Source organism: Dipodomys spectabilis, unplaced genomic scaffold (genome assembly GCF_019054845.1).
Source record: "Dipodomys spectabilis isolate Male_0828 unplaced genomic scaffold, ASM1905484v1 ptg000002l, whole genome shotgun sequence".
NCBI lineage: Eukaryota > Metazoa > Chordata > Mammalia > Rodentia > Heteromyidae > Dipodomys > Dipodomys spectabilis.
Window position 1 is genome coordinate 10494324 of NW_024870679.1, and position 15630 is coordinate 10509953.

General features: G+C 39.6%; 1 protein-coding gene across 1 annotated transcript in view; it reads right to left on the reverse strand.

Annotated features, from left to right (window-relative positions):
- Positions 1-1149: 1149 nt before the first annotated feature.
- Positions 1150-15630, reverse strand: part of Cdc14a (cell division cycle 14A) — a 150131-nt gene continuing 135650 nt past the window's right edge. The window contains exon 16 of the mRNA XM_042681590.1: positions 1150-3260. Within this exon, the coding sequence (XP_042537524.1) occupies positions 3231-3260 (30 nt within the window). The 3' untranslated portion in view covers positions 1150-3230. The remainder of the gene's footprint in view (positions 3261-15630) is intronic.

Consider the following 15630-nt stretch of genomic DNA (forward strand, 5'->3'; position numbering starts at 1 on the left):
CCACAATAATTTCATCTATAGGAGAAGAGGTATTTCTTCAGTAGGTTCATGATTCCTAAGACATCTTTTTACCTAGGATGTGGTCCCATGAGACCCTTAGTACCCATGTTTATTTCCTGCAGTGTTGTGAGGAGAGCTAACTGCAGATTTCCAGCGCAAGAAATGAAGCCATCTTCCTGCTCCCCCTCTGGGAAACCCAGAGAGCCCCAAGTTCATATGAGAAAGGTCTCCAATAAACATCTTTCCAAGCTGATGCTCTGGGCATCAGTCCAACAGAGGGTTAGTTTGTTCCATCTGATTTGATTCTCTAAGTTCTCTTTTAGAAAGGTGCCCAATCTTCCTTCTGATAATCAGTAGATATATCAGTCAATAATCATCAGTACTGACAAACGACTCACAACACTGGTCCTCAGCAGTATTTTTTTTGGGGGGGCAGGGGGATCGATCGTGGGGCTTGAACTCTGGGCCTGGGCCCTGTCCCTGAGCCCTTCAGCTCAAGGCTAGCGCTATACCACTTTGAGCCACAATGCCACTTCCAGTTTTCTGGTGGTTATTTGGAGATAGTGTGAGCCACTGCTGCCCAGCTTCTCAACAGTATTTTATTAATTTTATTCTAAAGGAAAATAAGAAAAAAGGAAGGAAAGAAAGAAGGAAGGAAGGAAGGAAGGAGTGAAGAGGAACATTATGTGACTTGTGTGGAATTCAAAGTAGACTGTCCCTCTTAGTTCACTGTACATGTTTATGTCAATGACACAATCTGGCGGGCCAAGAAAAGACAAACTACCAATCCATAATAAAGATCCTGAGAAACTCCAAAGGGAACCAACCATACTGAGTCAAAAAATAAAATTATAGCCCGACACCAGTGGCTCATGTCTGTAATCCTAGCTACTCAGGAGGCTGAGGTCTGAGGATGGCAGTCCAAAGCCAGCCCAAGCAGGGAAGTTTGTGAGACTCTTATCTCCAATTGACCACCAAAAATCTGGGAGGAAGCTGTGGTTCAAGTGGAAGAGTACCGACCTTGAGCGAAAAGCTAAGGAACAGCTCCCAGACACTGAGTTCAAGCCCCAGTACCAGCACATAAACAAACAAACAAAAGAAACTTCAGTACATTGGTTATTCAAAATCCAAATTACAAAAGCCCAGGAATAAATTGCATAAAACTTTTATTATTTATTAGCAGTGTATTACCTACACTTTAAAATAGAACAAAATATCTTTTGGAAGATAAACTATTCATAACAAAATACATGTCAAACAACTTTATCAATGGAGTAGAATTACTTTGCTATATATTTTTTATGGTGTAGACCTCCCTTTCTTGATGTGTCTATGTATGCACATGTGTATAAGTAATTTTTAAGACATACACATGTAGATACATATGACTTAAACTCACACACATAATTATGGAAAATTTACAGTAGTCAACCTCACAATCATTTCAATAGCTGCACACAAATTAGTGTTCACAGAAGTGAAAACATCAGTACAGTTCCCTTTCCCCTACTTTTTAAATGTCATCTGAATTACTTTTCAATCATAATTTAAAAAAATACTATCATCTTCCTATACAGCTAATCATTTTTTACATTAACTCATAATAAAATACAGTATCTTTCCAGCTTTCGAAAAAGATATACAATTTAACTCCTCTTATTTTAACTTTTGATTCCCAAAACATATAAATCCATTTTTTTTCTGTCCACGGAGTGCAATTATTTGGTACTGCAGTGACTGAAAAATAGAATAACAAACCTGAGTCAAACATTCATCAGATGCCTTTTTGAAAGATGTAAAAAAAAATCAAAACATGGAGAAAATGACTTGCTGAAGCACATACATAACAGGATCTCAAGTCACCCCTTCCTAATTAATACGATAACGTATTCCTAATAGATACAACAAAAAACTTCAGATGAATCCATTTCACTTGTCATGTCAGTGTTGCCCATTAAAAAAAAAAAGTCTGGCAGAGAATGAGAACCCAAGGCCCTCCCTCTCCCAGGCAAATGAAACTGCTTACAGGCTCTGAAGCATGAATATAAAAATCATACGTACACACAGGGCAGTAAGGCCTTTGGGACCCTTCTGTTTCACTAGGTTCACACACACCAAGGGGGCTGTACTCTGTTCAAAAAATATCTCCTTTACTATGGAGAATTACTTAGCAGCATCTTTTCCAGTTTTCTTCTTCATCCATTTAAAAGTGGTGTCAGACCATAGGACATTATGAACCCATCTTGTACCCAAAGCAAGAAGAGTCTAATTGACTGAATCACTTCTGAAGTGCTTTTTTGTTGGGGGCAGGGGGAGGTGAGGAGGAGGGAGAAGACATTAGAATAATCATTGTACACTTAGGGACAAAGCTCTTGGAAATTTCAGACATGGATTTCAACATATATACCCCTCCTCTGCATATGTACAGAGTAAGATAATAAGTAAATGGTTTAAGGCATTAAAAAAAAAAAAAAAGCACTCTTGGGAAAGGTGCGAAGAAATAAAAGCACTGGAATGTTGAGTCCTTTCATAGAGAAGAATCCTGCTTTCAGGAGAAACATCCAGTGAAGCTGATTTTGAACTGGACTGCCTGCTAGACACAGGGCTGATTTAAATGGCTCCAGAATGAAACCAAAAGAAAACAGTTTTGTCTTAAATAAGCCCTATCAAAAAGATTCTACTCTTGGTATAGAGAAACTTGACTTCTTTAAATTAAACTTTCTCACTTATTTTATCTTAATGAGGAGGAATTCACTGTAGACAAAACCATACTAAAACGAAGTCTTAAAATACAAATTTTTGGTAGCAAACAGCAGGAAAATCTAAATCAAAATATAGTCTAGGTTTTTTATACATCATTTTTAGATATTTATAAATTTATCAAAATAGACTTTCAAAGTTCACAATACATACATAATATAACACTGTACATATAACAAATGTATTACTGAAATACATTAGAAATAACCTTTCGAAATACCAAATTCAACATTAAAACTGTCTTTTTTTAAAAAAAAAAGAAAAGGGTTGAAATCTCCATAAACAGTTTCAGTGCATTTATAGTAGTCATTTAGCCAGATTTCTGGCTTCAAGTCTCTCGAAGGTATTATCTTAGTGCTTTCTCTAATGTAAGGTAAAGAGCAGGAATCCATGCAGTAAGTAGGTACTTTTTGTCCACACTGCCCATCCAGATGTCTAAGTACAGCCGCTTTCACCGCAGTGGCAAGGCCTTAGTAATGAACATATTCGGACTGAAGGGACTGTGTGGGGAGAGACATAAGCCAAGGTTAAATTCCACCCCAAACCACACAGCAACCTGCTCCAACCCAAGGCAGCACAAACAAAATGTGAACCTAAGAGGGGAAAATAGAGAAAAAAATAGAAATAAAAAGGTAGAGGAAAACAAATGTATGGGAGAGAGAGAGAAAGAGATGTGAAACTATGTTTCTAAAGACTCTAGCTGCTCCCGATGGCTGAGAGCTGAGGATCACAGTTCAAAGCCAGACCAGGCCAAAAAAAAGTCCAGGCCAAAAAAGTGAGATTCTTAGCTCCAATTAACCAGCAAAAAAAAAAGACAGAAGGGGAGGTATGGCTCAAGTAGTAAGGCACCAACCTTGAGCAAAAAAGGCCAAGCGAGAGCACAAAGCTCTTAATTCAAGCTCCAGTATTGGCACATTTTATTAACTTATTAATAGTTAATTTTATTAACTTATTAATAGTATTATTGAAAATGAAAGAAGTAGTTTAAGTTCATTTTTTTTTTGCCTGTCCTGGGGCTTGAACTCAGGGCCTGAGCACTGTCCTTGAGCTTCTTTTTGCTCAAGGCTAGCTCTCTACCACTTGAGCCACAGCACCACTTCCGGCTTTCTTTGGTTATGTGGTACTGAGGAATCCAACCCAGGGCTTCATGCATGCTAGGCAAACACCCTACCATTAAGCCACATTCCTAGCCCTTAAGTTTAATTCTTATGCTACTCAAACTATTAAATGGTATTATAACTAATGAATATAGTTAGAATAAACTTTGAGAGAGCATATACTTTTTATTTAATACCTATTAATGACATAATAGTAATGCTTCAAATGTAGCAAAATTAGCATCCATCCAAATGCTTTCCTTTAAGAAGGTTTGAATTTAATGCATATGTTACAAATGCTTTCCATTAAAGGAACAAAAATATACTAAAAGCTTGATCTTAAGACCTAAGAGCATTGCTGCAGAAAGTCTCATGGTGAAAACTAAATAAAGAATAAGCCAAGTTTCAGTACACAGTCCTCCTACAGTGTTAACATATAAAAGGGATGTGAATGGGATCTGTAATCCGAATGCACAGAGACATAAACCAGGAAAAGAGAAGATCTAGAGAATGTTTGTCAATTAGTTATTTTTGAGCAGCACATGGTAGTTAAAAAAAGAAGGAACATAAATTAAGTTCTAAATACTGCACCATTCCGTGGACACAAGATGTTTTTTTCTTTGTTGCTGTTGTTTTTAATGTACTATGTGATTTTTTTTTTCATTTGTATGTTCTTCCTACTATGGTATAACCCCCTGTTGTCACTGTATTTGATGCTGGGGCCCTGCATCTTGTATATACATTTTTCTAATTTGGGGAGGGGAAGGAAAATAACAAAATGCTGAAACAAGGATACAGGTTGACCCATTGTAACAATGAGATATACAAGACACTATGTAGAAAACGAACTTTACAACTTGGGGCAGGAGAAGGAGGAGTTGGGGAGGTGGAGAAAGAAGGTATGGTAGGAGACAAACAAAGGAGGAGGCAACAATGCTTGATAGGAAATGTATGCATTACCTTGCTCATGTAACTGTAACCCCTCTCTGTACAGTATCTTTACAATAGAATTTTTAAAAAAATAAAAAAAATAAATGTTGCACCATTCTAACCAAATGCCTTAAAACAACAGATTTTTTTCAAATTGATCTATAGCATTTTTATCAGATTTTACCAATTTTGAGACACCCCCTCCTCCATTTTGGTTATGATCTAAGTGTCAGTACAAAACAATCTTTCTATTATGCCAAGAATTTATCAAAGGATTCCAATTATCTTTCTAAGTGTCAGCAAACCTTATATCCATCAATAACTATTTTCTATATCCTATTAGCACAGTGAGCCAAACAGTTAGAGTTCCTGACCTCAAAGGGCAAAAGACTCAACAGTCACAACCTCAGAGGGTGAAAAGACAGACAATGGTGTGTCAATGTTCACTATATTATGCATAGGGTAAGATTTAACATTGTGGGGCTGGGAAGGTGGCTCAGTGGTAGAGCGCTTGCCTTGCATGCCTGAGGCCCTGGGTTCGATTCCTCAGCACCCCATAAGCAAAAAGAAAAAAGCCGGAAGTGGCGCTGTGGCTCAAGTGGTAGAGCGCTAGCCTTGAGCTGAAGAGCTGAGGGACAGAGCCCAGGCCCAGAGTTCAGGCCCCACGACCGGACCCCCCACCAAAAAAAAAGATTTAACATTGTGCAAAAGAGAAGAATTCAGAGAGGGGTAGTACAGGAAACAAGAATCATTGTAGAGTCTGTAGGCTTCAAGGAAAAAGTTAAAGAAAAAAAAGATAAAGAGACTGCAAGTTGACTTTCTTGATACCAGATGTGCTTTTTGCTAAGTCTTCGAAATGATCAAGAATTCAAGCACTATAATGTAAATATACCTGAGCCCACAGAGAGACTAAAGAAGCTAAGATATTGCAGAAGTAGGTAAGTCCCTTGAAGCCCAGAGCATTTAGTTTACTTTTGCTTTTTGGTGGTGGTCCTGGAGCTTGAACTTAGGGCCTACACACTGTCCCTGAGCTTCTTTTGCTCAAGACTAGCACTCCACCATTTGGGCCACAGCTACATTTCTGGTTTTGTTCTGAGTAGTTTAGTGGAGATAAGAGTCTTATAGGCTTATGCCAGGCACCTGTGGCTCACACCTGTAAGCTACTTAGGAGGCTGAGATTTGAGGATTGCAGTTTGAGCCAGTCTGGTAAGTCCCCATGAGACTCTTATCTCCAATTAACCACTCAAAAACCAGAAGTAGCACTGTGGATCAAAGTGGTAGAATGTTAGTCTTCAGCAAAGGAGCTCAGGGACAGCACTCAGGCCCTGAGTGCAAGTCCCACAAATGAAAAAAAAAAAAAAAAAAAAAGGAGGGGGGGGGAGTCGCACAGATTTTTCTACCTAGGCTGGCTTTGAACCACGATCCTCAGATCTCAGTTTCCTGAGTAGCTAGGATTACAGGTTGGAGCCAGCAGTACCTAGCTCAGAGCATTTTTCTAGTTGCTTTGTCCCCAGTTTCTGAAGTCTGTAATGATCACAAGCAGAGGCAGGTGAAGTACCAGAAGGAGGTCACATAGACACATTGTAGATTAGCCAGTATTTTCTTGGGAATATTTATCCTTTCGTTAACAGAAGTCAGACTACTTCTCAAACTGTTTACAAATGTAGAACAAAGTTATGTTTCCAAGTGCCTCTTACAGCCTTAGGGCTCCATCGATTCCCAGTGTATAGATAATACAGCAAACAGCATTAGACAAGTGACTTTTGTTACAGATTTCTGCTAGGGTACTTATATGTCCATTCGTGTGTGGGGGTAAATGTGTGTATATTTAGATTTGATTATTTATGAATTATGGTATCCACAATCTGAAAAATAAGTTTCTCGTAATTATTTAGTCTCCTGGGCAAAGCCTTTGCTTTCACATAGCAGAACTCACAGACTCTGGCTGCTTTTTAATTCAAAATACAGTTCATCATAATCTCTACTGCTATTTCCTTTTTGCACAAACTGCTCTCCTGTGTTGCTGAAATGGTACTAGAAGCCTCAGCAAACAAATGAAGAGGTCAAAATGCAGACTACCCTGCCAGGTACCATGTCTCATGCCAATATCCTACTCAGGAGGCTGAAATCTGAGGATTCTGCCTTGAAGCCAGCTCAGACAGGCAAATCCAAGAGACTCTTATCTCCAGGTAACTAGCAAAAAGCCAGAAGTGGAGGTATGGCTCAGCTGATAGAGTACCAATCTTGAGTGGAAAAAGCTAAGCAAGAGCATGAAGCTCTCAGTTCAGGTCTTACGACCAATGCACTCTTTCTATCATGCTAGTTCATTCATTCAACGTGCAAGTGTCCATATGGGAGCAGGGGAGGTAAAATAGAGTACCAGAGCTCTCCAACAAAGACACAATCCATCATTTCTCTAGAAAGAAAAGTTAAGACAAATTAAAGAAAAAAAAAACAGTAAGAAGGGTTTGGCAAGTTACTCTGGCTTTGGTATTTCATAATAAACAAGATTCTTCTTAGTCTCAACTACAAATCTTAATGGGAATGGACGTAAGGAAGTGGAAGATTCTTATATTCTTCAAGATCTAACCCTGGAAGGTCAGGAACACATGGGGTTTGGGTGCTGATCGCCCACACAACTGTCTGGGTCAGCTGTTCCCAATCACAACTGAGAAAATCTCAAGGAAACACTGCAGAGTTCTCTTCTCTTGAAATCTTAGCACAGAGGAGAGATAGATAGGCCACCTTAGTTCCCGCTTTGACCTGAAACCTGTAAAGCATAACTCCATGCTTCTTAAGTAGGCACAGAGCAGACTACTTCCTTTAAAAAAAAAAAAAAGTCTCCATATAACATAAAATTACAGCTTGGACACGTTCCAAAATCCTACACTTTTTGAGAGTTGACCTGAGGCCACCAGTGGAAAATTCCACTCCAGACCTCATGTGACAGGTCACAGTCAACACACGGGTGCACTCAAAACGCTGCATTAAATCACCTTCCATGCCAGGTGTTGTAATCCTGGCTACTTAGGATGCTGAGATTCTGGAGATCGAAACTTGAAGCCAGCCTGGACAGGAAAGTCTTTGAGACTCTTATCACCAATTAATTGCCAAAAAAAAAAAAAAAAGCAGGAAGTGGAGCGGGGCTCCAGTGGTAGAACATTAGCCTTGAGTACAAAATCACAGGATAGCACTTAGGCCCAGAGTTCAAGGCCCAAGACTGGCGTGTACGTGCACGCACACACGCGTGCACACACACACACACACACATACACACACACACACACATACACACACGCACAATTCCTTCAGGCATAAAAATCATATATGAAACATAAATGAAATTCAATTTTGAATTGAACTCTCCCCAACAGATCTCATTATGTATATACAAATACATATACAAGGATATATTAATATTCTTGATAGCACACGAGTAAAGCAACGTCTTGGTATTAGTCATCTAAATGGGAGGAACTAGTGACCTGGAATATATTCCAAAAATCAAAGCACTCCTGGACCCACGCATTTTGAAATAAGCAATAGTCAACCCAAACTAATATTCTGGAAATAATAAATAAAAATAACCAGTTAGGAGGCATTTTAATATTATAGAAAGAATACAAATATATTTTGTATTTAAAAAAGAATGTCACAAGTCAGTTGATTTTATTAAAATAGATTAGAATAAAACTAAAGTTCTTAAGAAACTAGGCTGACTACTCAGCAGGTCTTGTGTTCCGAGATGGCTATCTATGGAATCATTGCTATATGCCAAACACAGCTCTTACGTGCAGTCATCATTGACCATCATTAACTATTACATGCAACCCATTTCACAGATGAAGAAATTGAGGTACAAAGCATGGAAGATCCCACAACTAGGAAATACTAGAGTCAGAGTTTGAAGCCTATGAGTCTGGCTCTAAAGTGCTAATCCTTGCAACCTTGTAAATCACCTTCTAGCTTTTGTCCTGAGACAATCACACATTTCAGTCCAACATTCCCTCTCTGCCCAACAAAAATGTTAGACAGACACTGTCAGACAGGGTTGTAATCCCAAGAGAAAAAATAATGATTAAATTACAGAAAGATGTAACACTTATTACCTGGTAGAGATCACACATTCAGATCACCTTCAACTGGACTAAATCAAAAAGTGCTTTTGGAAAGATTCTAAATTAAAAGGAAATTTTCTTTCTAATGATAGCCACACTTAAATATTCTAGTTAAAGTTTTAATGCCACTGGGCCAAGTTTTGTTGCTGTTACCATATCGATTGATACTAATGTGTCTAATATAAGAAGAATCATGGCAAAGACATTGGAAATGGCCAGGTGACTTGGGGTCATGAAACTTAGTACTTGCTTATATAATTAAGAGATTTTAAGTTTTCAAATACAATATTAAATTCATTTGGTCAGTAAGTTTCACGGGGTTGTAATGAGTTAAGGCTTGGTCACATTTCACAGAATTATTACAATAGGAATGCTACAAGAATAATAACAGCAATATTCAACCTGGAAAATGGGATAAAATGTCCTCAATACTTGCAGCCTCAAAAAATTATGTCAAAGTATAAGCTTCCATCAAGAAATCTTTTTCCCTGAAAGCTGTAAGATTTGACATAATGCAAAGTGTTAGGTAAGGAGATCAAGACAATTTGTACTGTTCTGCAAATTCTCTACTAATCTGTTTTGGGTAGATGTGGGTATTCGCTTTAAAAATTTGGCTTTTCTAGAGCTATTTCTTTATATCAAACAGCCCAGTTACCTAACCATGGTAGAAAACCATATAATAATTATAAGCATAGATACTATACTGATCATTAGTAGATAAAACTGTAAGTTGGCTATCAACTTAAGGCAAATTGTGAAGGATGAAGAAAAGATCACCATCTTTATTCAAAGAATGAAGAAAGTGCCAGCCACCAGTGGCTTACATCTGTAATCCTAGCTACTCAGGAGCTGAGATCTGAGGATGACAGTTGAAAGCCAGCTCAGGCAGGAAAGTCTATGAGACTCTTACCTCCAGTTAACCAGCAAAAGGCCAAAAGTAGAGCTGTGGCTCAAGTGGCAGAGTGCTAGCCTTGAACAAAAAACTCAGGGACAGTACCTAGGCCCTGAGTTCAAGCCCCAGGACTGGCACATAAAAAAAGAAAATGAATGAATACTTATGAACTAATGTTCAAGTCATGTGAACGATGGACACAGGGGCCTAGAAAGTTAGTGTTCTCTTAGGCCAAATTCTTGTCTCAAATGGACTTTTGCCATATTTATTGTTTTTTTCTTTTTGCTCCAGTTCCCTATTTTTTTCAAGTCCCTTAAAGAAGAAAAAATAGTTTTTCTGGTTATCCCTGGTATGAGTTTTAACTAGAAACAAACACACTTAAACAAAAAGTTTGTTTTAATGCGATAATTAAAGGCAAAAATACAGATTTGGTGATATGGGAATTTACATATAGCTCCCATGTATGAAGATTTAATTAACAAATACATCGCTGGGGAAAATATGATTTATCTATAATTACCTCTATGCTCCTGGGTCTCTTTATGAGTTTGTAGTTTTGTATTATTGCTTAAGAATTAACATGCAAAATATGTGTTGATACATATTTATGCAAATGTGGTTTTCAACACTTAAAATATTTCCTTCTGTTTACATAATGCATACGTCTCCAGTAACACTGGAGGAAACATAGCTGTATGAGATTTTAAGGACATCATGTGATTACAAACAAAAAAAGCTAATAAATCAACTTTCAAAATGACTGCATACATTTCTCCCAAGTGTTCTCCGTGTTTTAGAGACCCTGAGATATACCAAGCCAATTTTGGTTAATTAAAATGCTATGTAAAATATTCTTTCACCTTCCTACATGGTTTTTAATAGATCCTTTTTTTTTCTGGGGGAATTTAATATATGCTTTTCAACAATCACAAAGAGCTCAATTGTTAGATGACAGATTGCTGACACCTAGCTTGACTCAACCAACCGCTACTTGAGTGTTTTCAGTTCATGTGAGCACCAAAATTATATTGATGCAAGCTGGGTATAAATTTATTTTCTCTTATTTTAGTAAAGCCAAATTTCTAGAAGAAAAAAAAAATAACACAACTTCCAGATTACGGTATATTAGAGCTAAAACTGAAAACTTGGCTTGCTGTTAGGGCTTCAGATGCTAGCGATCACATATAGACTCTTAAACATCCCAGCTTAATATCTGCAAACACAGATATTTCACCCAAGCTTTAGTTCAATAAATACTTTTAGGCACGTACTATCCCATGGAACTTCAGCAAGCAAAGATGTTTCTGAGAAGCTTAAGAACCACCAGAAGAGAGTCTGCACAACAGACTATAATGTGAGTGCCATATGTGTAGACAAAGTCCCAGGAGAGTCATGATGCAGAAGCATTCTATCCAGATGGCTCCTGGGTGCTTCCTCAAGGTAACTACTAGCCAGGCACTGGTGGCTCACGCCTGTAATCCTAGCTACTCAGAAGGCTGAGATCTGTGGATCACGGTTCAAAGCCAATCCAGGCAAGAAAGCCTGTGAGACACCTATCTCAAATTAACTACCAAAAAAAAAAAAAAACCAGAAATGGAAGTGTGACTCAAGCGGTAGAGGGCCAGACTTGAGCAAAAAAGACAAGGGACAGTGTCCTGCCCCGGGATTGGCACAAAAAAGCATGGTTTCAGGTTCAAGTGATAGAGCATCAGCTGAGCTAGCAAGCCTAGTAAGCACAAGACCCTGCATTCAAACCCTGGTACTACCAAAAAATAAATAGTAACTACTAAGTCAGGCCAGGGAACAGAAAATCAAGCAAAGGAGGAAAGGCAGAGTGAATTACACAAGCTCAGGTTCAACTCAAGCTGAGTGTGACACTGGTACCATGCCAGCCAGGATGCCAGAGTCCATTGCTAGAAAGGAGCTAGGTAGCCAGGCTCCAGTGGCTCACGCCTGTAATCCTAGCTACTAAGGAGGTTGAGCTCTGAGCATCGCAGTTCAAAGCCAGCCCGGGTAAGAAAGTCCATGAGACTCTTATCTCAAATAAACCACTAGAAAACCAGAGGTGGCACTGTGGCTCAAATGGTAGAATGCTAACCTTGAGTTGAAGAGCTGAGGGACAGCGCCCAGGCCCAGAGTTCAAGCCCCAAGACTGACAAAAAAAAAAAAAAAAGGTGCTAGGCAGGGTGGCACACAGAGTAATGTTAAAGATCCTTGGGTGGCAAGCCAAGAGCTCCAGACTGAATGCTTTAGGCAGAGTGGATCCACTAACAATGGCAAAGATGAGAAGGATTTGATCACCTCTCACTGAGGAATTAAACCTGACATAGGAGAGATTAATGGCAAGCAGTTCAGAGTGGGAAGAACACAAAAGTTTGATTTAATCCAAATTCCAGTGGCTTCTCAAGAGGCTGAGATATAAGGATAGAGGTCCAAAGCCAGCCGAAGCAGGAAAGTCCATGAAACTATCTCCAGCTAACCAGAAAAATACTGGACATCTCAAGTTGTTGAGTTCCAGTGGTGAGAAAGAATGCCAAGCAAGAGCTCAGGGTCCCGAGTTCAATCCCCAGCACCAGCATGCATGCACACACATACACGTATACACACACGCATACACACTCTAAAGCATATATATATATACATATATATATATATATGCTGTTTAATGGTTCATAGAGACCTCAATTAGCATAGCAGAGGTAAGAATGAGGGGACTGTAGTGATAAGGGTTATGGCAGAGGGAAAGGGAGTATATCAAAGATAATTTTAAATTTCTATCTTGGATAACTGAGTGAATAAAAAATAGGTTTGTTGAGAATGGAGACTGAGGGAAGAGAGATCAAGGAAGAGCGAGAAGAGGAAAAGGAAAAAGGAAGAAGTGGAGGAGGAGGCAGCATTGGACAAGGTCAGCATCTTGGAGAAAGTCACTAAGGGTCGGACAGAAGACAAACAGGTAATGATTTAGGAGAAGGAGAAATAACATTCCAAATATCAAAAAGAGAAAAAAATTTTTAGGAAAAATGGCTGGTCGACATTTTTGCCAAATATCCCAGGTGTGGTAGTACACACCCATAATTTCAGCACTAGGGAGACTGAGGCAGAAGGATCATCAGTTCGAGACCAATCTGGGATACATAGTAAGACTGTGATTCCAAACAATACAAAACATTGTTAAATGCTGCAGAAAGACTAAGAAGAATTAGAACACATAGGCGACTATTAGACCTGGCCCTAAAGAAGGTGGTGATAACCTGTGGGGCAGCCAGGGTTAAGCACCAGCCACGGGAAACATAGGAAGACAGTAAAGTAGGCTGCTCTTTGTCTCAAGTTTATCCATAAAGGAGAAACTGTGGGAAGAAATCAGGACTTAGGAAGAACTCCTCTCTGTTCCCCAACAGCCCCTACATGCATAAATTCGTGATTGCAGGTAAGAAGAGAAAGAGTCAGGCAGACAGGAAGCGGAAGAAGAGATGAGCGGAAGGAAGTAGATGGGCAACTTCCTGGAGTGTTTGAAAAGAATAGTATAGACAGATATTGGGAAAGAGTAAGGTTTCTTTAAGAAAAAAGAAAGGGGGGGAGAAAGGATGAGTCAGATTCAGATAAACCTTGAGGCAAGTTAAAGGAAATTACTTCTGATAAATTCTATGTTCTCAGCAGATTTCAGCACAAGGTGAACAGGTTCCCGAGATTTGGAAGAGTTACACTGAGGACATTTTTTTTTTTTTTAAATTTTGGAGCAGCCAGTAAGTATAGGGACTGGAAAGGGAGACAAAAAGAAATAAGTAAACTAATAACAAGCACCAACTGGCTAAGTAAATCAAGAACATGTTTAAAATGGAGCCAATTGGCCAAGTTACATGATTTCACACCCCCCACCCCCCCACCAGTCAGTCAACACAAGAAATGGCGGAACTGATCTAACTTTGGAGGCTGACAACATTCATGAGGTTGGAAATGTTGGACAAGGAAAGCAAAAATAACTAAGGAACTACAGAAGAAACAGTAAAGTCAGGAGCAGAGGGGACTGTCTGAGAAGAGTCACGGGATTCTAGACAGCAGAAGCAACTTCTTCCACCATTAGCTCTAGTTGATGGATACACTTCCAAGTGAACAGAAAAAATGATACGCATGAAGTACCATCAGGTCCAATGGCTGGCCCACTGGAGGTACTCAATAAATGCTTGCTGATGATGGTAATGACTTAGAAAATGTTCAGTTGTCCAGTAGCTAACAAGTATAAGCAAAAGTCTTCTGGGAATGATGGGATTTGATGATGGTGGTGACAGGAAAAAAAAAGAAAGAAAAAAGATCTTTTTATCATTGGACGTATTGAATCAGGGCATCTAGCAAACTCTCGGAACATACTCTGTGCCTCTTACTCTTAGCCTCTTCCTAGATTTAGAAACAAGGTGGGCAGTGGTGGCTCATATCTGTAATCCTAGCTACTCAGAAGGCTGAGATATGAGGGTTGTAATTAAAGCCAACCCGGGTAAGAAAACTCTGTGAGATTCTTATCTCTAATTTACTACCAAAAAGCTGGAAGTAGAGCTGTGGCTCAAGTGGTAGAGCTCCACCCTTGAGCAGAAAAAAAACTAAGGAATGGCACCCAGGCTCTGAGTTCAAACCCTAAGACCAGTGCATGCACACACACACACACACACACACACACACACACACACACACACACACACACACAAATAAAGCAAGGGTGTTAAATCCGGGCATCTAGTAAGCCATCTGAACATACCCTGTATCTCTTAGCCTTAAAAATTTGAGAACCACCAAAAAGGAAGCATTTTGTACTTAAAGAGTAAATTGGGGGTGGGAACCAGGTTAAATGGGTTCAGATTTTGCTTTCTTTCAAGTGGAGATTTGATTTTCTCTTTTGGTTTCCTGCTTTTGCACACAGAAGGCTGATGGGGTTCATCCTTGGTCTCCCCAAGAGTGAGAAACATCTGCTTCTGTGGATAAAACAAATTCTCACCTCTGTCTCCATTATCAGCCACCGAGAAGTTCATTATCAAAGAAAGCCTGTGCCACAGTCCAAAAGCGGTGTGAGAGAGGTGACGGCCAATCTGTACAAGCATGTGCAACACACATCCACATAACTATCTGCTCCTGTCTGACAGAGGGTGGCAATAAATATCTACACACACACACACACACACACACACACACACACACACACACGTAAATTCCAAATTTTTGCAAGAAATAAATGACCTACTCAATATTAGAAAAGACAGGTTAAAATAAGCACACAAAGGCAAACACACTCACCCTAGATGCTGTGAGATATCACAGCAACCATATTTTCTTTTCTTTTCTTTTTTGGGTCTGGTCGTGGGGGCCTGAACTCTGGGCCTGGGCGCTGTCCCTCAGCTCTTCACTCAAGGCTAACGCTCTACCACTTGAGCCACAGCGCCACTTCCGGCTTTTTTTTTCTGCTTATGTGGTGCTGAGGAATCAAACCCAGGGCCTCATGCATGCAAGGCAAGCGCTCTACCACTGAGCCACCTTCCCAGCCCAGCAGTCACATTTTCTAACTGGATGTTTCTTACTTCAAGGTGACCAGTCTATTCAGAAAAGGGCCAAAGGTCTACAACCTTTAAGCAGAGGGTTCACAATAAAATAGGGGTGAGCAAGGTCAGGTGACTGATAGAGGCAGAAAACGTGAGGAGGGATCCAGTCCGATGTGGCTGAGGAGAGCTTCACAGAGAAGGCAGAGCTCCAGCCAGCCCTTGATGGAGAAGAGTCTGAGAAGCAAAGGGAAGGAGTAGGTGGAAGGCTGGAAACCATGGTGGAGAACAGATCACATTCAAGAACACCAAGA